Genomic DNA, 24,227 nt, shown 5'->3' on the forward strand with positions numbered 1-24,227 from the left:
CACCCTGAACAACTTTTCTTTCCAATCGTCCCACTTTCTCCAAACAAAAGGAGTAGCCATGGGCACCCGCATGGGCCCCAGCTATGCCTGCCTCTTCGTAGGGTATGTGGAACAGTCCATCTTCCGCAACTACACTGGCCCCACCCCCCATCTTTTTCTTCGCTACATTGATGACTGTATCGGCGCTACCTCGTGCTCCCACGAGGAGGTTGAACAGTTCATCCACTACACTAACACCTTCCACCCCGACCTCAAATTCACCTGGACAGTCTCGGACTCCTCCCTCCCCTTCCTAGACCTTTCTGTTTCTATCTCAGGCGACCGAATCAACACGGACATCTACTACAAACCTACCGACTCCCACAGCTACCTGGACTACACCTCCTCCCATCCTGCCCCCTGTAAAAACGCCATCCCATTCTCCCAATTCCTTCGTCTCCGCCGCATCTGCTCCCAGGAGGACCAGTTCAAAATACGTACAACACAGATGGCCTCCTTCTTCAAGGACCGCAATTTCCCCCCCGACGTGGTCGACGGTGCCCTCCACCGCATCTCCTCCACTTCCCGCTCCTCCGCCCTTGAGCCCCGCCCCTCCAACCGCCACCAGGACAGAACCCCACTGGTCCTCACCTACCACCCCACCAATCTCCATGTACAGCGCATCATCCGCCGTCACTTCCGCCACCTCCAAACAGACCCCAGCACCAAGGATATATTTCCCTCCCCTCCCCTATCAGCTTTCCGTAGAGACCACTCCCTCCGCGACTCCCTTGTCAGATCCACACCCCCCACCGACCCAACCACCACTCCCGGCACCTTCCCTTGCAACCGCAGGAGGTGCAACACGTGCGCCCACACCTCCCCCCTCACTTCTCTCCAAGGCCCCAAAGGAAACTTCCATATCCGCCACAGATTCACCTGCACCTCCACCCACATCATCTACTGCATCCGCTGCAGCCGGTGTGGCCTCCTCTATATTGGGGAGACAGGCCGCCTACTTGCGGAGCGATTCAGAGAGCACCTCTGGGCCACCCGGACGAACCAACCCAACCAACCTGTGGCACAGCATTTCAACTCCCCCTCCCACTCCACCGAGGATATGCAGGTCATTGGACTCATCCACCGCCAAACCACAACAACGCGACGGTCGGAGGAGGAGCGTCTTATCTTCCGACTGGGAACCCTCCAACCACAGGGGATGAACTTGGACTTCACCAGTTTCTTCATCCCCCCTCCCCCCACCTTGTCTCAGCCGGATCCTTCCAGCCCGGCACCGCCTTCCTGACCTGCAGTCTTCTTCTTGACCTCTCCGCCTCCATCCTACTCCGACCTATCACCCTCACCTTGACCTCTTTCCACCTATCACATTTCCAACTCCCCTCCTCCAAGTCCCTCCTCCCTACCTTTTATCTTCTCCTGCTGAACACTCTCTGCTCATTCCTGAAGAAGGGCCTGTGCCCGAAACGTCGAATCTCCTGTTCCCTGGATGCTGCCTGACCTGCTGTGCTGTTCCAGCAATAAAGTTTCAACCACCATTTACAACCATCATCAAGACCTTTGAAGGTTTGAGAGAGATTTACTGGATTGGTTCCAAAGGGAGGAGAGAGACTGCAGGAGCTGAGTTTGTTTTTATGGTGAAAAACGTTCAGGGAGATTTAATCAAAGTGTTCAAAATCAGAAGTAGTTTTTATAGAATTAATCAAGAGAATCTGTTACCATTGGCAAATGATAGTGACTAGAGAGATAGATTTAAAATAATAGGAAAAAGAACCAGAAAGTAAGGACTTAAAAAAAAACCGTGAGTTGTTGTAATCTGGGGTGTGCTGCCAGGAATTGAGATGGAAACAGATTTACAAATAACTTTCAGAAGAGAATTGAATACGTAGCTGAAGGAAAACAATGTGCAGGTATGGGAAAGAGCAGGGATTTGAGATTAATGGAATTCTGTTTCAAACTCTGCCCTTACCCCAGCTCAGCAGCTGCAGAGAACCTCATCCAATGCTTTGTTACTTCTTGACTTGATTATATCACACAGTCCTGGCTGGTTTCCCACATTCTAAACCCCAAAAACCTGAAGTCATCCAAAACTTTGCTGCTGTACCCTAACTTACACCAAGTCTCATTGACAATAAGACCATAGTGGTTCTCAGTCCAGCAACAACTATATTTTAATGTTCATTTTTGTTTTCAAATCCCTCAGTAACCATATCCTCTCCATATCTTTATCATCCCCTTGAACTGCACAAGCCTCTTCGATCTCTGCTGTTTGAAATCTGGCTTCTGGAGTATCCTGGATTTTAGATTAGATTAGATTACATTACATTACAGTGTGGAAACAGGCCCTTCGGCCCAACAAGTCCACACCGCCCCGCCAAAGTGCAACCCACCCATACACCTACATTTGCCCCATACCTAACACTACGGGCAATTTAGCATGGCCAATTCACCTAACCTGCACATCTTTGGACTGTGGGAGGAAACCGGAGCACCCGGAGGAAACCCACGCAGACACAGGGAGAATGTGCAAACTCCACACAGTCAGTCGCCTGAGGCGGGAATTGAACGCGGGTCTCTGGCGCTGTGAAGCAGCGGTGCTAACCACTGTGCCACCGTGCCGCCAAAGCCACAGCAAACCCTGACACAGCCCTGCTAACCATACAAGTGCTTCACATGGTCAGTGTGGGGATTGAACCAACGACTTTGGCGTTAATGCCTCTACTGTTGGTGGATGTGCCATCAGCTGCCAAAGGTATAAATTCTGAAATACTTTCACTAAATTTCTCCACTGTCTATCTTTTTCTCCTCTAAGATGTACCTCAAACCTAACTATTTGGCTAAGTCTGAATAACTCTTTTAATGTTACCGAAATGGAGACATGTTGCTGAAATAGCCTTATGTTGAACTCATCAGAACAAAAGGCAAGAATGCCAAGTTGCAAACTGTGACAGTAGTATATACTAGAGGATAAAAGACTGCTGTTAGGCAGCGTAGTCACTGGACATTGTGTGCAGACAAAATAAATATGTTGTCACTTTTGGAATTGCCCAGAAGCATAATACTGTAGTCATACAGCACAGAAATTGACCCTTCAGTCCAACTCTTCAATGCCAATCAGACATCCCAATCTAACCTAATCCCATTTGTGAGCATTTGGTCAATATCCCTCTGAACCCTTCCTATTCACATACCCATCCAGATACCTTTTAAATGCTGTAATTCTACCAGCTTCCACCACTTCCTCTGGCAGCTCATTCCATACACGCACCAACCTCAGTTACCCCTCAGGACTTTATAAAATTTTTCCCCTCTCACCTTAAACTTATGCCCTCTAGCTTTGGACTGCCCAGCCCTGGAAATAGACCTTGTCTATTTACCCTATCTATGCCCCTCCTGATTTTATAGCCCTCTATAAGGTCACCCCACAGCCTCCGATGCTCCAGGAAAAATAACCCTAGTCTATTCATCCTGTCCCTCAAATCCTCCAACCCTGGCAACATCCTTGTAAATCTTTTATGAACCCTTTTAAGTTAACAACATCTTTTTAAAAGGGGCCTCATCAATGTCCTGTACAGCCAGAACATGACATCCCAATTCCTATACTCAATGCACTGACCAGTAAAGGCAAGCATTCCATCACATCCTGTCTACCTGCAACTCCACTTTCAAGGAACTATATAACTGCACCCCTCGATCTCTTTGTTTGGCAACACTCCCCAGGGCCCTACCTTAACTAAATATCCTGCCCTGATTTGTCTTACCAAAATGCAAAACCTCATATTTTTAAATTAAACTCCATCTGCCACTCCTCAGCCCACTAATGTATCTGATCTGAGGTAACATTCTTTGCTGTCCACTACACCTCCAATTTTGGTGTCATCAGCAAATGTACTAATCATACCTTGTATGTTCACATCCAAATCATTTAAATAAATGACAAACAGCAGTGGACCCAGCATCAATCCTTGCGGCACACCACTGATCACAGACCTCCAGTCTGAAAAGCAACTCTGCAGCATTACATTCTGTCTTCTACCTTCAAGCCAATTTTGTATCAAATTGGCTCATTTCCCCCTGGATTCCAAGTGATCTAACCTAGCCAATCAGTCTAGCAAGCAGAACTTTGTCGAACGCCTTGCTGAAGTCCAAATTGACAACGTCTACTGCTCCTGCCTTCATCAATGTTCTTTATTACCTCTTCAAAAAAATTCAATCAGTTTAGTGAGATGCAATTTCCCAAACACAAAGCCAGGTTGATCATTCCTAACTGATCCTTGCCTTTCCAAATACATGTAAATCCCTTTCCCCAGAATCCCCTCCAATAACCTACAATCACAACTCACCAGCCTATAGTTCCCTGACTTTTCCTTACAGTCTTTCTGAAATAATGGTACCGCAGGAGTCCACCCTCGGGTGACTGTCTGTGTGGGGTTTGCACATTCTCTCTATGCCTGTGTGGGTTTCCTCCGGCTGCTCCAGTTTCCTCCCACAGTCCAAAGATGTGCTGGTCAGGTGGATTAGCCATGGTAAATTACCCAAAGTGTGCAGGGAGGTGCAGATTAGGTGGATTAGCCATGGAAAATGCAGGATTACAAGGATAGGATAGTGGTGTGAGTCTGGATGGGATGTTTCTTGGAGTGGAGGTGTGGACTCAATGGGCTGAAGGATGTGCTTCCCACACGATAGGGATTCTATGATTAGTCATCCTCCAGTCTTCTGGCACCTCACCTGCGGCTGTCAATTATATAAATATCTCAGCAAGGGACCTAGCAATTTCTCCCCTAGCTTACCCCAGAGTTCAAGAATCCACCTAACCAGGTCTGAGGGATTTATCTAACCGTATCATTTTAAGACCTCCATCACCTCTCTCTTTGTAATATGGACACTTTTCACAGCATTACTATTTATTTCCATGTCCTTCGACACAGTAAATACTGACATGAAATACTTGTTTAATATTTCACCTATGTCTTGTAGTTCCACACATAGATGGCTGTGTTGATCTTTAAGGGGCCCTATTCTCTCTCTAGTTACTTTTTGCCCTTAATGTATTTGTAGAATCTCTTTGGATTCTCTTTAACCCTACTCCCCAAAGCTAACTCATGTCCTTTTCTTCCCTTCCTGATTTCCTTCTTAAATTTAATCCAACTGTACTCCTCTAGGGATTCACTTGATCTCAACTGTCTAGACCTGACATACAACTCTTTTTTCTTGATCAATGCCTCAATTTCTCTAGTTATCTAGCATTCCCTACACCTACCAGCCTTGCTCTTCATATTAACAGGAACATACTGTCTCTGAACTCTCGTTATCTCATGTTTGAAAGCTTCCCACTTCCCAACTGTCCCCTTGCCTGCAAATAGTCTCCCCTATCAACTTTTGAAGGTTCTCACCTAATATCATTAAAATTGACCTTATTCCAATTTACAACTTCAACTTTTCGACCAGGTCTACCCAATTCCATAACTATTTTAAAGCTAGTAGAATTATGATCACTGGCCCCAAAGTGCCCCCCCAGCCTCACCACCACCCTCCTATTTATCTCTCAGCCCCATCCCCTCCCACATTCCTGATGAAGGGTTTATGGCCAAAACGTTGATTCTCCTGCTCCTCAGATGCTGCCTGACTGGCTGTGCTTTTCCAGTACCACATTTTTCGATTCTGACTCTCTATATCTGCAATCCTCACTTTCTCCCCTCACTAATGATGTGGAGGAGCTGGTGTTGGACTGGGGTGGACAAAGTTAAAAATCACACAAACCAGGTTACAGTATTTGGAAGCATTAGCTTTCGAAGCACTGCTGCTTCATCAGGTAACTGTGGAGCAGGACCATAAGACACAAAATTTATAGCAAAAGATTATAGTGTTATGCAACTGAAATGATATATTGAACAAATCTAGATTGCTGTTAAGTCTTTCATCTTTTAGAATGGGTTCCAGGTTTCCATTCATTAGTATGTAAATCTCAGGACTTCTTTGAAGTTATATTCTCGAGATGACGTAAGGCTTATAAAAGAAAGGTGACATCTCAGCTCAGACAATGTATTAAAGGTGTGAAGTTAGAGTCTGTCTGGATCCCAATCTGGTTTTATTTCCAAAGTAGAAATTTATACAATATTATATAGATTGACTGCCTGCAGTATGTGCACTCATACTCTTACATACTCACAAACTCACACAGACCCTCTCTCATACACACGCTCTCTAATACACACACACATACACCCGCCCACACTCGCACCCATGTACACACTCTCTCACAGGCTTGTACTCCAGCACACTCACACACATACACTCTACCGAGCATGAACACACGCAAACACACACTCTCACATGCACACTCACATTCACACACTCACACTCTCTCTCTCTCCTATGCACGCATATACACATCTAAGTCTATGGGGTGAATTCGTATTTACAGAATTTTATTTGCAAATACATTCTGTTTTGCTCAAAAAGCACACAATCTGCAGGCAGTCAATCATGTAATATTTTATAAATTCCACTTTGGAAATAGGACCAGTCTGACTCAATATTGGGATACAGACAGACTCTAACCTCACACCTTTAATACATTGTCTGAGTTGAGATGTCACCTTTTTTTATAAACCTTAAGTCACCTCGAGAATGTGACTTAAAAGAAGTTCTGCAATTTACAAATTAATGAATTGAAACCTGCAACCCATTCTAAAAGATAAAAGACTTAACTGCAATCTCGGTTTGTTCAATGTATCATTTCAGTTGCATGACATTGTAATCTTTTGTTATAAATTCTTTGTCTTAAGATCTTGTTCCACAGCTAACTGATGAAGGAGCAGTGCTCTGAAAGCTCGTGCTTCCAAGTAAACCTGTTCGACTGTAACCTGGTGTTGTGTGATTTTGAACTTTATCCCCTCACTAACACTTTGGTCACTTACCCTGCCCTTGTTTTCCAAAAGAAGCACGTGGAGCCAAACGTTACAAAATGCTTTCTCCATTACAATGCCTAGACCAATCAAATTTAACTTGCCAACCAATCAACACCTTTTGTACTTGTCATACAAATTGTTGTTAAGATTTAAAAATTGGCTTTTTTATGTCTCTCCTGATGAGTGCTCGGGGAAAAGCTTTTGCAATGTGTCTCGCTTTAACTTTAGGCTTGACTGAACTAGCCTCGACTGGACCAGCCTTTGCTCAGCTGGCTTGGACTACCTTGGACTGGGTTGGCCTGCAGAGCTGGTTTGGACTGGGCTGGGTTAGGTTGCCTTGGGTTAGCCTGGCATAGACTAGTTTGGGCTAGTTCAGGCTGGTTTGGGCTGGCCTTACCTATTTTGAGCTAGTTTGGCCTGGCCTGACCTGGGTTAGGTTTGACTTGGCTAGTCTGGGCTGGTTTGGACTGGGTCTAGCTGCTTTGGCCTGGAGTGGGCTGGTTTGAGCTTGTTGGGACTGGGCTGGGTTGAGCCAGTGTTGGCTTGGACCAGTTTAAGCTGGTTTGAGCTGGTTTGAACGAGGACTCACATCCTGCAGCATCTTCTCCAAGTTTTCCTGTAACTCGAGAAAGTAGCGGGAAGTGATGAGGGCATTTTGTGATTTCTCCAGACAGTCTCGGGCCAGTTCAATGATCTGATGGTGGATGAACCCAAGCACTCCATCTGCAAGTGGCAGTACGCTGTTGGGCGAAAAGCTGCTGATAATGTCGTCAAGTCGTTCCTCCATCTGAACCGTGGCCTATCACCAGTGAAACAGAAAAACCATTAAGGTAATGGCCATTTCTAGTAAGCAGATAAAACATGAGAAAGTAAAACATATCCCAGCAGAGACCGGAAAGGACAACAGTGGAATTTTTGGCAAGACTTTGCAGTCACTGTTTTTCTCTATCAATAATACATCAGAGACAGAGACTGAAATCCAGGAGGTGAATGGCTGATAGCATTAGCGAGCATCACAGTCAGAGGCAGACAATCAGGTAAAGGACAGTTCCTCAGTGACAGAAGTTAGAATTACTGCTGCTTACAACCTGCTTCAACAATGTGAGCTTTAAAATCAAAGAAACAGATGAATATTACCAGAGATCAGCTACATATCAAAGTTGGGGAGTCTCATAGAGTGGTTCCCTCGCGGTGGGAACAGGGAGGTGACTACAATTCAATATACGTCCTTTTCCCTTTGGTAGCTCACCTTAGGAAAGCGTTCTTTGTAAACATGGTTCATCATCACAATCTCATTATCGAAAGAGACTGATGACCGGCCAGGGCTGTGAGAAAATAGAAATATTCAAATGTTCTGGATGTTAGAGACAGCTGCTATAATATAAGCTATAGGGTGAAAATGAATCCCTACCTGAAAGACAGAGGGAGCAAGAAGGTACAGAGTGAGAAGGTACCTTACCTTGCGACTCCCCCTAATGTAAGGGATAGAGCTTTGCTGATTCTTGGCCAACTGAGGCCCTTCAATAGCTAATGAATGGTTAACTAAAGGCCTCTACTCACCATCATTGACAGGAAAGCTGATGGCCTGTGGCCTTGGGGGGGGATCCTCCGAGTCAAGTACCCTGTACCCAAGCAGCACAAGTCACGCCTATGGTAAAACATCACCACCCTTAAAACAGCCTTGGCCCACTTCACAAACCCTGGCAAGGCAGCTCATTGATGGGGAACTTCAGGCTTCCTGCAGTACCATTAGTGACCACAGTTCTTGGAGGCATAGTTGGTATGGAGGAGTTGCCTCATCAAGTATCCATTAAGCACAGGAGGAGGCTTTGCAATCTGTCAAATACATAGCAGTTCTCTGAAGAGTAATCTAGTCACTTCTACTTAGGCGTCCATATCAACATGCAAGTTCAATTCCCTCAAAACCTTATAGAACATAGAACAATACAGCGCAGAACAGGCCCTTCGGCCCTCGATGTTGCGCCGACCTGTGAACTATTCTCAGCTCGTAACCCCTACACTATACCAAAGTCATCCATGTGCTTATCGAAGGATTGTTAAGAAGTCATACAGTGTTTTAGCATTTATTAATAGAGAGATCAAGTTCCGGAACCATGAGGTTATGCTACAGCTGTACAAAACTCTAGTGCGGCCGCACTTGGGGTATTGTGTACAGATCTGGTCACCGCATTATAAGAAGGATGTGGAAGCTTTGGAAAGGGTGCAGAGGAGATTTACTTGGATGTTGCCTGGTATGGAGGGAAGGTCTTACGAGGAAAGGCTGAGGGACTTGAAGCTGTTTTCGTTGGAGAGAAGAAGGTTGAAAAGTGACTTAATAGAGACATATAAGATAATCAGAGGGTTAGATAGGGTAGACAAGGAGAGCCTTTTTCCAAGAATGGTGACAGTAAGCACGAGGCAGCATAGCTTTAAAGTGAGGGGTGATAGATATAGGACAGATGTCAGAGGTAGTTTCTTTACTCAGAGAGTAGTAAGGGTATGGAATGCTTTGTCTGCAACGGTAGTAGATTCGCCAACTTTAAGTACATTTCAGTCGTCTTTGGACAAGCATATGGACGTACATAGAATAGTGTAGGTTAGATGGGCTTCAGATTGGTATGACAGGTCGGCATAACATCGAGGGCCGAAGGGCCTGTACTGCGCTGTAATATTCTAAGTTCTATGTTTAAATCTCCTTAATGTGGCTGAGTTAACTACATTGGCAGGCAGGGCATTCCATGCCCTTACCACTCTCTGAGTAAAGAACCTGCCTCTGACATCTGTCTTAAATCTACCACCCCTCAGTTTCTAGTTATGCCCCCTCGTACAAGCTGACGTCATCATCCTAGGAAAAAGACTTTCACTGTCTACCCTATCTAATCCTCTGATCATCTTGAATGTCTCTAACAAATCCCCTCTTAGCCTTCTTGCCAGTGAGAACAGGTTCAAGTCTCTCAACCTTTCCTCATAAGACCTTCCCTCCAGACCAGGCAACATCCTGGTAAATCTCCTCTGCACCTTTTCCAATGCTTCCACATCCTCCCCAAAATATGGCAACCAGAACTGTACACAATATTCCAAGTGTGGCCGCACCAGCATTTTGTATAGTTGCAGCGTGATATTGTGGCTCCAGAACTCAGTCCCTCTACCAATGAAACCTAACACACCATATGCCTTCTTAACAGCTCTATCAACCTGGGTGGCAACTTTCAGGGATCTATGCACATGGACTCCAAGATCCCTCTGCACATCCACACTACCATGAATCTTTCCATTGACCCAGTACTGTGCCTTGTTATTCTTCCCAAAGTGCATTACCTCACATTTAGCTGCATTGAACTCCATTTGCCACCTCTCAGCCCAATTCTGCAGTTTATCCAAGTCCCCCTGCAATCTGTAACATTCTTCCAAATAGTCCACTACTCCATCGACTTTAGTGTCATCTGCAAATTTACTAATCTATCCACCTATGCCTGCGTCTAAGTCATTTATAAAAATGCCAAACAGCAGTGGTCCCAAAACATATCCTTGTGGCACACCACGAGTAACCTGACTCCAGGCTGAATATTTTCCACCACTTGCTGCCTTCTTTCAGAAAGCCAGTTTCTCATCCAAACTGCTAAATCGCCCTCAATCTCATGCCTCTGGATTTTCTCCAACAGCCTACCATGTGGAACCTTATCAAAGGCTTTACTGAAGTCCATGTATACCACATCAACTGCCCTACCCTCATCTACATGCTTGGTCACCTTCTCAAAAAACTCAATAAGGTTTGTGAGACTCAACCTGCCCTTGACAAAACCATGCTGACTATCTGAAATCAAATTGTTGCTTGCTAGATGATTATAAATCTTATCTCTTATAATCCTTTCCGAAACCTTTCCTACAACAGAAGTAAGGCTCACTGGTTTGTAATTACCTGGGTCATCCCTACTGCCCTTCTTGAACAAGGGCACAACATTTGCAATCCTCCAGTACCAAACCTGTAGACAATGATGACTCAAATATCAAAGCCAAAGGCTTTGCGATCTCCTCCGTAGCTTCCCAGAGAATCCTCTGACAAATTCCATCCGGCCCAGGGGACTTGTCTACTTTCACTCTTTCTAGAATTGATAACACCTGTTCGTAACTAACCTCGATCCTTTCTCGTCTAATATCACGTATCTCATTCTTCACCTCTACAATATTCTCCTTTTCCTGAGTGAAAACTGATGAGAAATGTTGTTTAGCACCTCTCCGATCTCCACAGGATCCACACTCAACTTCCCACTTCTGTCTTTGACTGGCCCTATTCCTACCCTAGTCATCCTTTTATTCCTCTTATACCTATAGAAAGCTTTAGGGTTCTCCTTTATTCTATTTGCCAAAGACTTCTCATGTCCTCTCTTTGCTCTTCTTAACTCTCTCTTTAAATCCTTCCTCGCTGATCAGTAACTCACCATCGTCTCATCCGAACCATTTTACCTCATCAACACATAAGCCTCCTTCTTCTGCTTCACAAGAGATGCACGGTTCCCTTACCTTATCACTTCCTCCCTGCTTGATAGTGACATACCTATAAAGGACACGCAATATCTGTCCCTTAAACCAGCTCCTCAATTCCATTGTCTGCATCCCCTGCATTTTGCTACCTCATTCTATGCATCCTAATTCTTGCCTAATCGCATTATAATTGCCCTTGCCCCATCGATAACTCTTGACCTGTGGCATGTACCTATCCCTTTCCATTGCTAAACTAAACGTAACTGAATTTATCCAAATTGTTTTTTAGCAAGGTTAGATCTCACAGAATACAGGGAGAACTAACCATTTTGATACAGAATTGACTCAAAGGTAGAAGACAGAGGGTGGTGGTGGAGGGTTGTTTTTCAGACTGGAGGCCTGTGACCAGTGGAGTGCCACAAGGATTGGTGCTGGGTCCTCTACTTTGTGTCATTTACATTAATGATTTGGATGCGAGCATAAGAGATACAGTTAGTAAGTTTGCAGATGACACCAAAATTGGAGGTGTAGTGGACAGCGAAGAGGGTTACCTCAAATTACAACAGGATCTGGAACAGATAGGCCAATGGGCTGAGAGGTGGCAGATGGAGTTTAATTCAGATAAATGCGAGGTGCTGCACTTTGGGAAAGCAAATCTTAGCAGGACTTATACACTTAATGGTAAGGTCCTAGGGAGTGTTGCTGAACAAAGAGACCTTGCAGTGCAGGTTCATAGCTCCTTGAAAGTGCAGTCGCAGGTAGATAGGATAGTGAAGAAGGCATTTGGTATGCTTTCCTTTATTCGTCAGAGTATTGAGTACAGATGTTGGGAGGACATGTTGCAGCTGTACAGGACATTGGTTAGGCCACTGTTGGAATATTGCGTGCAATTCTGGTCTCCTTCCTATCGGAAAGATGTTGTGAAACTTGAAAGGGTTCAGAAAAGATTTACAAGGATGTTGCCAGGGTTGGAGGATTTGAGCTACAGGAAGAGGCTGAACAGGCTGGGGCTGTTTTCCCTGGAGCGTCGGAGGCTGGGGGGTGACCTTATAGAGGTTTACGAAATTATGAGGCACATGGATAGGGCAAATAGACAAAGTCTTTTCCCTGGGGTTGGGGAGTCCAGAACTAGAAGGCATAGGTTTAGGGTGAGAGGGGAAAGACATAAAAGAGACCCAAGGGGCAACTTTTTCACACAGAGGGCAGTACGTGTATGGAATGAGCTGCCAGAGGAAGTGGTGGAGGCTGGTACAATTGCAACATTTAAGAGGCATTTGGATGGGTATATGAATAGGAAGGGTTTGGAGGGATATGGGCCAGGTGCTGGCAGGTGGGGCTAGATTGGGTTGGGATATCTGGTCGGCATGGACGGGTTGGACTGAAGGGTCTGTTTCCATGCTGTATGACTCCATCTCTATCTCCACTGTCCTGGTGAGCAGTAAGTTGCAGGTCATTATCACATGCTACTTAAAAAAAAATTCCATCTCTTATCACTCTGCATCACATTAATTTTGTGTCTCCCTTTATCATCAACTGGAATAGAACATAGAACATAGAACATAGAAGAATACAGCGCAGTACAGGCCCTTTGGCCCTCGATATTGCGCCGATCCAAGCCCACCTAACCTATACTAACCCACTATCCTCCATATACCTATCCAATGCCCGCTTAAATGCCCATAAAGAGGGAGAGTCCACCACTGCTGCTGGCAGGGCATTCCATGAACTTACGACTCGCTGAGTGAAGAACCTACCCCTAACTTCAGTCCTATATCTACCCCCCCTTAATTTAAAGCTATGCCCCCTTGTAATACCCGACTCCATACGCGGGAAAAGGTTCACACTGTCAACCCTATCTAACCCCCTAATCATCTTGTACACCTCAATCAAGTCACCCCTAAACCTTCTTTTCTCTAATGAAAACAGCCCCAAGTGTCTCAGTCTATCCTCATACGATCTTCCTTCCATACCAGGCAACATCCTGGTAAACCTCCTCTGCACCCGTTCCAGTGCCTCCACATCCTTCCTATAGTATGGCGACCAAAACTGCACACAATATTCCAGATGCGGCCGCACCAGAGTTTTATACAACTGCATCATGACCTCAGGACTCCGGAACTCAATTCCTCTACCAATAAAAGCCAGTACGCCATATGCCTTCCTCACCGCACTATTTACCTGGGTGGCAACTTTCAGAGATCTGTGTACATGGACACCAAGATCCCTCTGCTCATCCACACTACCAAGTATCCGACCATTAGCCCAGTACCCCATCTTTTTGTTATTCTTCCCAAAGTGAATCACCTCACATTTAGCTACATTGAATTCCATTTGCCACCTTTCTGCCCAGCTCTGCAGCTTCTCTATATCCTGCTGTAACCTGCCACATCCTTCCTCACTGTCAACAACTCCTCCGACTTTCGTATCATCCGCAAACTTGCTCACCCAACCTTCTAACCCCTCTTCCAGGTCATTTATAAAAATGACAAACAGCAATGGTCCCAAAACAGATCCTTGCGGAACACCGCTAGTGACGGCACTCCATGAAGAAACTTTGCCATCAACTACTACCCTCTGTCTTCTTCCATCCAGCCAATTCCTAATCCAAACCTCCAACTCACCCTCAATGCCATATCTCCGTATTTTCTGCAGTAGCCTACCATGGGGAACCTTATCAAACGCCTTACTAAAATCCATATATACCACATCTACCGCTTTCCCCTCATCAACCTCCTTCGTCACCTTTTCAAAGAATTCAATAAGGTTTGTGAGGCACGACCTGCCCTTCACAAAACCATGCTGACTATCCTTGATCACATTATTCCTATCCAGATGTGCATAAATCCTATCCCTTACAATTCTCTCTAAGACTTTGCCCACAACAGAAGTGAGACTCACCGGCCTATAGTTACTAGGGTTATCCCTACTCCCCTTTTTGAACAAGGGAACCACATTTGCTATCCTCCAGTCTTCTGGCACTACTCCTGTAGACAAAGAGGACATAAAAATCAAGGCCAATGGCTCTGCAATCTCCTCCCTTGCTTCCCAGAGAATCCTAGGATAAATGCCATCAGGCCCAGGGGACTTATCTATTTTCACCTTTTCCAGGATTTCCAACACCTCTTCTCTACATACCTCAAAGCCATCCATTCTACTTATTTGTGACTCAGTATTCACATCGACGACAATGCCCTGTTCCTGAGTAAATACTGACGAAAAGTATTCATTCAGTGTCTCCCCAATCTCTTCCGCCTTCACACGCAACTTCCCACTACTATCCTTGACTGGACCTATTCCTACCCTAGTCATTCTTTTATTCCTAACATACCTATAGAAAGCCTTAGGGTTTTCCCTAATCCTACCGACTAAGGACCTTTCATGTCCCCTCCTTGCTGCTCTTAGCTCTCTCTTCAGGTCCTTCCTGGCTACCCTATAACTCTCAATCGCCCCAATTGAACCTTCACGTCTCATCTTGAGATAGGCCGCCCTCTTCCATTTAACAAGGGATTCCAATTCCTTATTAAACCACGGCTCCCTCGCACGACCCTTTCCTCCCTGCCTGACAGGTACATAATTATCAAGGACACTCAATAGTTGCTCCTTGAACAAGCTCCACATATCATTTACACTCTTGCCTTGGAGTCTACTTTTCCAAGCCACAAATAGCTTGTTTCTGTCAACTTATTAAAGACTGTCATACACTTTTACACCTCAATGAAATCTTCTCTCAATCTTCTTTGCTTAAGGGAGACCATGCCCCGATTGTCCAATCTGATGTAGTAGTTAAAATCAGAGAATCACAGGATTTTAAAGAACAGAATGAGGCTTTTTCAGCCAATTTTGTTTGTATCGGGTCCTGATAGAGCTGCTCAGCTTGTCCCATCCTCCAGCCCTATCTTCATAACCTTCAAATATACATCCACATTTCTTTGAGACCTCCTTTGGAATCTGCCTCCATCGCTCTCCCAGGCTATTCATTCTAAATCTTAATAACTATCTGAGCAAAGAAGTTTATCCTCACCTCATTCATAGCTCTTCTTTTTCAGAAGATAGTCTTCCCTCTTGAACAACTTAATTTGAACATGCCTCCACACACTCTCAGGCAACACATTCCTGCCTCACTGCAGGAAAATTGCTTTCCATGTTACCATTGTTCCTGTTACCATATCCCTTAAATCTGTGCCCTCTCAATCTCAATCCTTCCACCAGTTTCTCCCCTCTATAATGTCTAATCCCCTCATGTTCTTATATCCCTTAATCAAATCTCCTGTCTCCTGAAAAAACATTCCCAACTTCTCGAATCTATGAAAGTGGTGAAGTTGCTGGAGAAGGTACTGAGAGATAGGATCTATTTATATTTAGAAAAGAATGAGCTTATCAGTAATAGGCAACATGGTTTTGTGTGGGGGAGATCGTGCCTTACCAACTTAATAGAATTCTTCAAGGAATTGACCAAGTTGTTAGATGAAGAAAGGACTGTTGATGTCATATACATGGACTTTAGTAAGGTGTTTGATAAGGTTCCCCTCGGTAGACTAATGGAGAAAGTGAAGTCACATGGTGTGCAGGGTGTTCTAGCTGGGTGGATGAAGAACTGGTTGAGCTGCAGGAAGCAGTAGTAGTTGAAGTGAGTTTCTCGAACTGGAGAAAGGTGGACCAGTGGTGTTCCACAGGGGTCAGTGTTGGGGCCACTGTTGTTTGTAATATACATAAATGATCTGGAAGAGGGCACTGTTGGTATGATCAGCAAGTTTGCAGATGACACGAAGATTGGTGGAGTAGCAGAAAGCATAAGGGACTGTCAGAGAATACAGGAGGATATAGATAGACTGGAGAGTTGGGCAGAAAAGTGGCAGATGGATTTCAATCCAGACAAATGTGAGGTGATGCATTTAGGGAAGACTAATTCTAGAGCGAATTATACAATGAATGGAAGAGCCTTGGGAAAAGTTGATGGGCAGAGAGATCTGGGAGTGCAGGTGCATTGTACCCTGAAGGTTGCTGCACAGGTGGATAGAGTGGTCAAGAAGGCATATAGTATTCTTGCCTTCATTGGACAGGGTATTGAGTATAAGAGCTGGCAAGTCATGTTAAAATTGTACAAGACTTTGGTTCGGCTGCATTTAGAATACTGTGTACAGTTCTGGTCACTACATTACCAAAAGGATGTGGACGCTTTGGAGAGGGTGCAGAGAAGGTTTACGAGGATGTTGCCTGGTATGGAAGGTGCTAGCTATGAAGAGAGGTTGAGTAGGTTAGGTTTATTTTCACTAGAAAAAAGGAGATTGAGGGGGCACCTGATTGAGGTTTACAAAATAATGAAGTGTATAGACAGGGTGGATGGAGACAAGCTTTTTCCCAGGGTGAAAGATTCAATAATGAGAGGTCATGCTTTCAAGGTGAGAGGTGGAAAGTTTAAGGGGGATACACGCTGCAAGTACTTCACAGAGAGAGTGATGGGCATTTGGAACGCATTGCCAGCAGAGGTGGTAGAGACAGGCACGGTAGATTAATTTAAGATGTGTCTGGACAGATGCATGAGTAGGTGGCGAGCAGAGGGATACAGATGCTTAAGAATTGACTGACAGGTTTAGACAGTACATTTGGACCAGCTCAGGCTTGGAGGGCCGAAGGGCCTGTTCTTGGGCTGTAAATTTTCTTTGTTCTTTGAAACTGGAGCTCCTCATTCCTGCAACTATTTTCTGCACCTTCTCTAAAGATTTCACATCCTTCCCTAAACTGTAGTGCCCAGAAATGTAAACAATATTCCAGCTGACGCCAAACTGGCAAATAACACAATATTAACATAAATTTCCTTTTCTTGCTCTGTGACTCAATTTAAAAAGCTTAGGAAGCCATATGCTCTACTAACTGCCAGCTCAACCTGTCCTGTCACCTTCAACAATATAAACAGATATGTACGTAGATCTGTCTGCTTCTGCAGCCACTTCCAAATTATGACCTTTCTTTTATAAGGTCTCTCTGTCATCTTCCTTCCAAATCACTTCTCTGCAAATCCCACAAAACTTGTCAATGTCCTTTTGAGGTTCGACACTATCCTCCTCACAGTTCATGGTCTTTCTAATCCTCTGGTGTCTCGCCCACACTTAGAGCTGATTGGATGAAAATGATCACAACCCTCACATCCTTTAAAGGCCAAAATGGAAGTCCTGGTCACTGATCCATTCAAAGCAGAACATCCTTCCTTTCAATGACCTCAGTCATTGGGGAATCTGGAATTAGTCATCGCGTAACATTACCATGGTGTCTTAGACTCCCCTTTCTGCCAATATTTTGTCAGCATATCTTTCCATAGTAAACATCGATACAAAGAATAAGCCATGCTCGGTGAAGTTTCTGCTCCTACACCATTCCCTCTGGTGCCTGAAGAATCAATCTTTGGTCAATCCTAATTCTTATCAATAAGCTGACCCCAGTGATATTATCCAAATGCAGGGCATTAATTTTTCACACCAAAATGACATCATGTAGCTCTACCTGACTGCCAATTCTCTCAATTCCATGACTCTGGTTCAATTAACAGACTGCTTATCTGACAGCCAGGAGTGGACAAACAGAAATGTCTTTCAACTAACCATTGGTAAAGCTGAAGACAGTGTCTTCAATTCCACTCCATACTCTATCCCCTCATCATCTGACTCATCTCTTTGCCTGGCAACAGACTAAACCAGTTTGTTTGTAATCCTAGTCCTTGAATCAGGGATTCAGAGGTCTACAGCACAGAAAAAGGCCCTTTGCATAATTACACACATACCAGTCAAAAGCAACCACCTAACCACTGTAATCCCATTTCCCAGCACTTGGTCCATAGTCTTGTCTGCCTGGGCATTGAGTTCCACATTCCCAGCACCCTCTAGGTGCTCCCTACATCTCCACTAAACTTTCTGCCCCTTCCACCAAGGGGAAACGCTCCTTCCTAACTGCTCTATCAAAGGCCCTCAATCATTTCCCTGGTTAATCTCCTCTGCTCAGGGATAACAACCTCAATCTGTCCAATCTCTCTTCCTAACTGAAACTCTCCAGCCCAGGCATTATCCTGTTAAATCACCTCTGCATCCTCTCCAATACAATCACATCTCTCCTACTAAAGTGGGTTACAGAATTGCACACAATAGTCTAGCTATGGCCTAACCAACTTCTTATATAATTCTAGCCTCACCTCCCTGTTCTTAAATGCTATGCCTCAACTAATAAAGGTGAGTTTCCCATATGCCGTTTTACCACTTTATCTACCTGTCCTGATACCTTAAGGCACAGGTGGACATGCACACCAAGATCCCCCGATCCTCAGTGTAGTGATAGGAATGAGATCAGTTGGGTGCACGTCAAAGATTGGGGATATTACCCTGGCTGAAAGATATAAACAGGAGTGTCAAAGACTCTGTTCACTCTGAGAGCTGGTTCTGAGGAAGCTGGATCAGTGTCAAGGACTCCCCAAGTGTAAATAAAGGGGGACTTGGTAATGGGATTCCGACCTCTGTGGAGTTAGTTCACTCAGTGCTTCCTAGGGTTGTACTGTCCATCATCTACTCTCTTGTCTTGTTTGTCCTTCCCAAGTGTCTGACCTCACACTTATCCAAATTGAATTTTATTTGCCACTGATCAGCCTGTCAGATCAGCCCATCTATATCCTCCTGTAAACTAAGGCTATCTTTCTCAGAAGGAGAAAGTGAGGGCTGCAAATGCTGGAGATCAGAGTCAGAGTGTGGTGCTGGAAAAGCACAGCCAGTCAGGCAGCATCTGAGGAGCAGGAGAATCAATGTTTTGAGCATAAGCTCATCATGAAGAATGCTGTGCTTTTCCAGCACCATACTCTATCTTTATCACTGTTTACCACCCCACCAATTTTGTATCATTTGTGAACCTAATGACTAACCCTCCTACATCCTACCTGAAATTATTTACATAAAGCACAAACAGCAACAGCCTGAGCATTGACTGCTCTGGGATCCACTGAACACACATTTCCAGTTGGAAAAACACACTTCGAACATCATCCTGTGCTTCCTGCCACTCACTACCATTTTTGGTCCCAAGCTGAGCCTCTGGCCTTTTCACTTCATGACAAAAGCTTATAATCTCCACACTTGTAACATTGTCCCTGACTTAGCTCATCTGCTGTTAAAACACAGAACATAGAACATAGAAAAGTACAGTACAGAACAAGCCCTTTGGCCCACGATGTTGTGCCATGGATTATTCCTAGTCTAAACTAAAATAACCTAACCTACACACCCCTCAATTCATTGCTGTCAATGTGCATGTCCAGCAGTCAATTAATGGTCCCTAATGACTTTGCTTCTACTACCACCGCTGGCAAAACATTCCATGCATTCACAACACTCTGCGTAAAGCACCTACCTCTGACATCTCCTCTACACCTTCCTCCTAATATCTTCAAACTATGACACCTTGTGCCAGTCAATCCTTCCCTGGGGAAAAGTCTCTGGCTATTGACTCTATCCATGCCTCTGTACATATACCTGTACATACATCCATACACTTTGTACACATAGATCAGGTCACCTCTCTTCCTCCTCCTTTCCAGAGAGAAAAGTCCGAGCTTAGTCAACCTTTCTTCATAAGTCAAGCCCTCCAGTCCAGGCAATATCCTGGTAAACATTCTTTGCACCCTCTCCAAAACCTCTGTATCTTTCCTATAGTAGGGCGACCAGAACTGGACGCAATATTCCAAGTGTGGTCTCACTAGGGACTTGTAGAGCTGCAACAAAACCTCGCGGCTCTTAAACTCGACCCCCCTGTTAATGAAAGCCAAAACACCATATGCTGTCTTAACAACCCTATCTACTTGGGTGGCAACTTTGAGGGATGTATGCACTTGCACACCCAGATCCTGCTGTTCCTCCACACTGCCAAGAATCCTGTCTTTAATCATATATTCAGCATTCGAGTTCGACCTTCCAAAATGCATCACTTCGCATTTATCCAGTTTGAACTCCATCTGCCATTTCTCAGCCCAGCTCTGCATCCTGCCTATATCGTGCTGCAGCCTGCAGTAGCCCTCTATACTATCGACAACACCTCCAACCTCTGTGTCATCTGCAAATTTACTAACCCACCCTTCAACCTCCTCATCCAAGTCATTTATAAAACTACAAAGAGCAGAGGCCCAAGAACAGAGCCCTGCGGGACCCCACTCAACACTGATCTCCAGGCAGAATACTTCCCATCTACAACCACTTTCTTCCTTCTGTCAACCAGCCAATTCTGAATCCAGATAGCCAAATCTCCCTGTATCCCATACTTCTTGACTTTATGAATGAGCCTATTATGGGGAACTTTATCAAATGCCTTGCTGAAGTCCATATACACCACATCCACTGCCCGATCTGTCTCGTCACCTCCTCAAATAAGGTTTGTGAGGCATGACCTGCCCCTCACAAAGCCATCCTGAATGCGTTAATCACGCTATGCCTTTCCAAATAGTCATAAATCCTATCCCTCAGAATTATTTCCAAAACTGTGCTGACCACAGACATAAGACTGACTGGTCTGTAATTGCCAGGGATTTCCCTATTGCCCTTCTTGAAAAGAGGAACAACATTCGCCTCCCTCAAATCCTCTGATACAACTCCCGTGAGAGTGAGGAAGCAAAGATCCTCGCTAGCAGCTTAGCAACCTCCTTTCTCGCTTCCCAGAGCAGCCTGGGATAAATCTGGTCTGGCCCTGGGGACTTATCAATCTTAATGTTTGCCAATATTTCCAGCACATCAACTTCATCAATCTTGATCTGGTCAACCCTGTATCCCATCTCCTCAAAGTTCTTGTTCACAACAAGGTCCCTTTCCTTAGTTCCAAAAACGCACAACCCAGATGGCCTCCTTCTTCAAGGACCGCCATTTCCCCCCCGACGTGGTCGACGATGCCTCCACTGCATCTCTTCCACTTCCCGCTCCTCCGCCCATGAGCCCCGCCCCTCCAACCGCCACCAGGACAGAACCCCACTGGTCCTCACCTACCACCCCACCAATCTCCATGTACAGCGCATCATCCGCCGTCATTTCCGCTACCTCCAAACGGACCCCACTACCAAGGATATATTTCCCTCCCCTCCCCTATCAGCATTCCGTAAAGACCACTCCCTCCGTGACTCCCTCGTCAGATCCACACCCGCCACCAACCCAACCTCCACTCCCGGCACCTTCCCCTGCAACCGCAGGAGGTGCAAGACTTGCGCCCACACCTTCCCCCTCACCTCCCTCCAAGGCCTCAAAGGAAACTTGCATATCCGCCACAGATTCACCTGCACCTCCACACACATCATCTATTGCATCCTCTGCACCCGATGTGGCCTCCTCTATATTGGGGAGACAGACCGGCAACTTGCGGAGCGTTTCAGAGAACACCTCTGGGACACCCGGACCAACCAACCCAACCACCCTGTGGCTCAACATTCCCCCTCCCACTCCACCAAGGATATGCAGGTCTTTGGACTCCTCCATCGTCAGACCACAACAAAACGACGGTTGGAGGAAGAACGCCTCATCTTCCGCCTAGGAACCCTCCAACCACAAGGGATGAACTCGGATTTCACCAGTTTCCTCATTTCCCTTCTCCCCAACTTGTCTCAGTCAAATCCATCGAATTCAGCACCGCCTTCCTAACCTGCAATCTTCTTCCCGACCTCTCTGCCCCCACCCCAGTCTGACCTATCACCCTCACCTTGACCTCTTTCCACCTATCACATTTCCGACGCCCCTCCCCCAATCCCTCCTCCCTACCTTTTATCTTAGCCTGCTGGACAAACTTTCCTCATTCCTGAAGAAGGGCTTATGCCCGAAACGTCGATTCTCCTGTTCCCTGGATGCTGCCTGACCTGCTGCGCTTTTCCAGCAACACATTTCCAGCTCTGATTTCCAGCATCTGCAGACCTCACTTTCCCTTTCCTTAGAGAAAACTGAAGCAAAATACTCATTCAAGGCTTCCCCTATCTGCTCAGACTCCACATACAAGTTCCCTACACTATCCCTGACTGGCCGTACCTTCTCCCTGATCATTCTTTTATTCCTCACATATGATTAAAATGCCTTTGGGTTCTCCCTAATCCTTCTTGCCAAACCTTTTTCATGTCCCCCCCCGGCTCTCCTCAGTCCATTTCTGAGCTCTTTTCTAGAAAACCTGTAAACCTCTGAAGCTGTGCTAGATCCTTGCTTCCCCCACCTTACGTAAGCTGCCTTCTTCCTTTTGACGAGAAGCTCCTCTATTCTCATCATCCAAGGTTCTTTAATCTTACCCCTTCTTACCTGTCTCAGAGGAACAAATTCGTGCATCATTCGCAACAACTGCTCCTTAAACAGTCTCCACACGTCTGCTGTGCCCTTTCTGTGGAACAATTGCTCCCAGTCTGTACTTCCCAACTCCTGTCTGATAGTGTCATAACTTCCTTTTCCCCAATTAAATATCTTCCCTTGGTAATTGCTCCTTACCCTCTCCAAGGCTATGGTAAATGTGAGGCAGTTGTGATCACTGTCACCAAAGTGTTCTCCTGTCGCGAGATCTGACACCTGTCCTGGCTCGTTGCCGAGCACCAAATCCAAAATGGCCTCTCCCCTCGTCGGTCTGTCTACATACTGAGTAAGGAAACCCTCCTGAACACACCTGACAAAAACAGCTCCATCCAAACATCTGCAATAAGGAGGTTCCAGTCAATATTGGGAAAGTTGAAGTCACCCATAACAACCACCCTGCTACATCTGCATTTTTCCAAAATCTGCCGGCCTATGAGATCTTCAATCTCCCTACTGCTATTAGGGGGTCTGTAGCAAACCCCCAATGAGGTGGCTGTTCCCTTGCTGTTCCTAGCTTCCACCCACACTGACTCAGTAGACAAACCTTCCTCAACAACCTTAGTTTCTGCAGCTGTGATGCACTCTCTGATTAGCAATGCTACACCCTCTCCTCTTTTTCCACCCTCTCTGTTCTTTTTAAACGTTCTAAACCCTGGAGCATCTAGCAACCATTCCTGCCCCTGTGAAACCCACGTCTCTGTTATGGCCACAACATCATAGTTCTAAATACTGATCCATGCTCTAAGTTCCTCACTCTTATTTCTGACACTCCTTGCGTTAAAGCAGACACACTTTAACTGATCCCTTTGTTCCATCACATGAATAACCTTCCCGATAGATTCACTACATCCTGTCACTGCCCCATATGTAACTACCCCCCTCACAGATATGTGGCTCTGATTCCCACCCCTCTGCCAATCTAGTTTAAACCCTCCCGAACCACACAAACAAATCTCCCACCCAGGACATTTGTGTCCCTCCAGTTCAGGTGCAACCCGTCCTTCATGTACAGGTCCCACCTTCCCCAGAAGGTCTCCCAATGGTCTAGGTATCTGAAGGCCTCCCTCCTGCACCAGCCTCACAGCCACGTGTTAAACTGCACTCGCTGACTGTTCCTCACCTCACTATCTCGTGGCACCAGTAGCAAACCTGAGATCACTACTCTACTCATCCTGCTCTTCACCTTCCAACCTAACTCTCTGTAGTCACTTTTCAGATCCTCAATCCCTTTCCTGACTATATCATTGGTGCCAATATGTACCACGATTTCTGGCTGCTCACCCTCCCCCTTCACAATCTTGTAAACCCGATCGGTGACATTCCGGACCCTGGCACCGGGGAGGCAACGTACCTCCCAGGAGTCCCGTTCCTGACCACAAAATCTCCTGTCAATCCGTCTAACTATTGAGTCCCCTACCACTAGCGCTTTTCTATTTTCCCCCCTTCCCTTCTGAGCCACAGTGCCAGGCTCAGTGCCAGAGACCTGACAACTATGGCTTTCCCCTGG

The 24,227-nt window shown here is 45.6% G+C and overlaps 1 protein-coding gene across 5 annotated transcripts in view; it reads right to left on the reverse strand.

Moving 5' to 3' along the window:
• The window catches only part of LOC122565068 (microtubule-associated serine/threonine-protein kinase 3-like), a 334,201-nt gene that overhangs the window by 145,424 nt on the left and 164,550 nt on the right, over positions 1–24,227 (reverse strand). For all 5 annotated transcript variants that reach the window (XM_087975852.1, XM_087975853.1, XM_087975855.1 and 2 more), the window contains 2 exons: positions 8,158–8,233; positions 7,498–7,707 (listed from right to left, as the gene is read on the reverse strand). In XM_087975852.1, coding sequence (XP_087831978.1) covers positions 7,498–7,707; positions 8,158–8,233 — 286 coding nt within the window. The remainder of the gene's footprint in view (positions 1–7,497; positions 7,708–8,157; positions 8,234–24,227) is intronic.

Source organism: Chiloscyllium plagiosum, unplaced genomic scaffold (assembly GCF_037043375.1).
Source record: "Chiloscyllium plagiosum isolate Xiang-an unplaced genomic scaffold, Cpla_swu_hap1 HiC_scaffold_28, whole genome shotgun sequence".
Lineage (NCBI taxonomy): Eukaryota > Metazoa > Chordata > Chondrichthyes > Orectolobiformes > Hemiscylliidae > Chiloscyllium > Chiloscyllium plagiosum.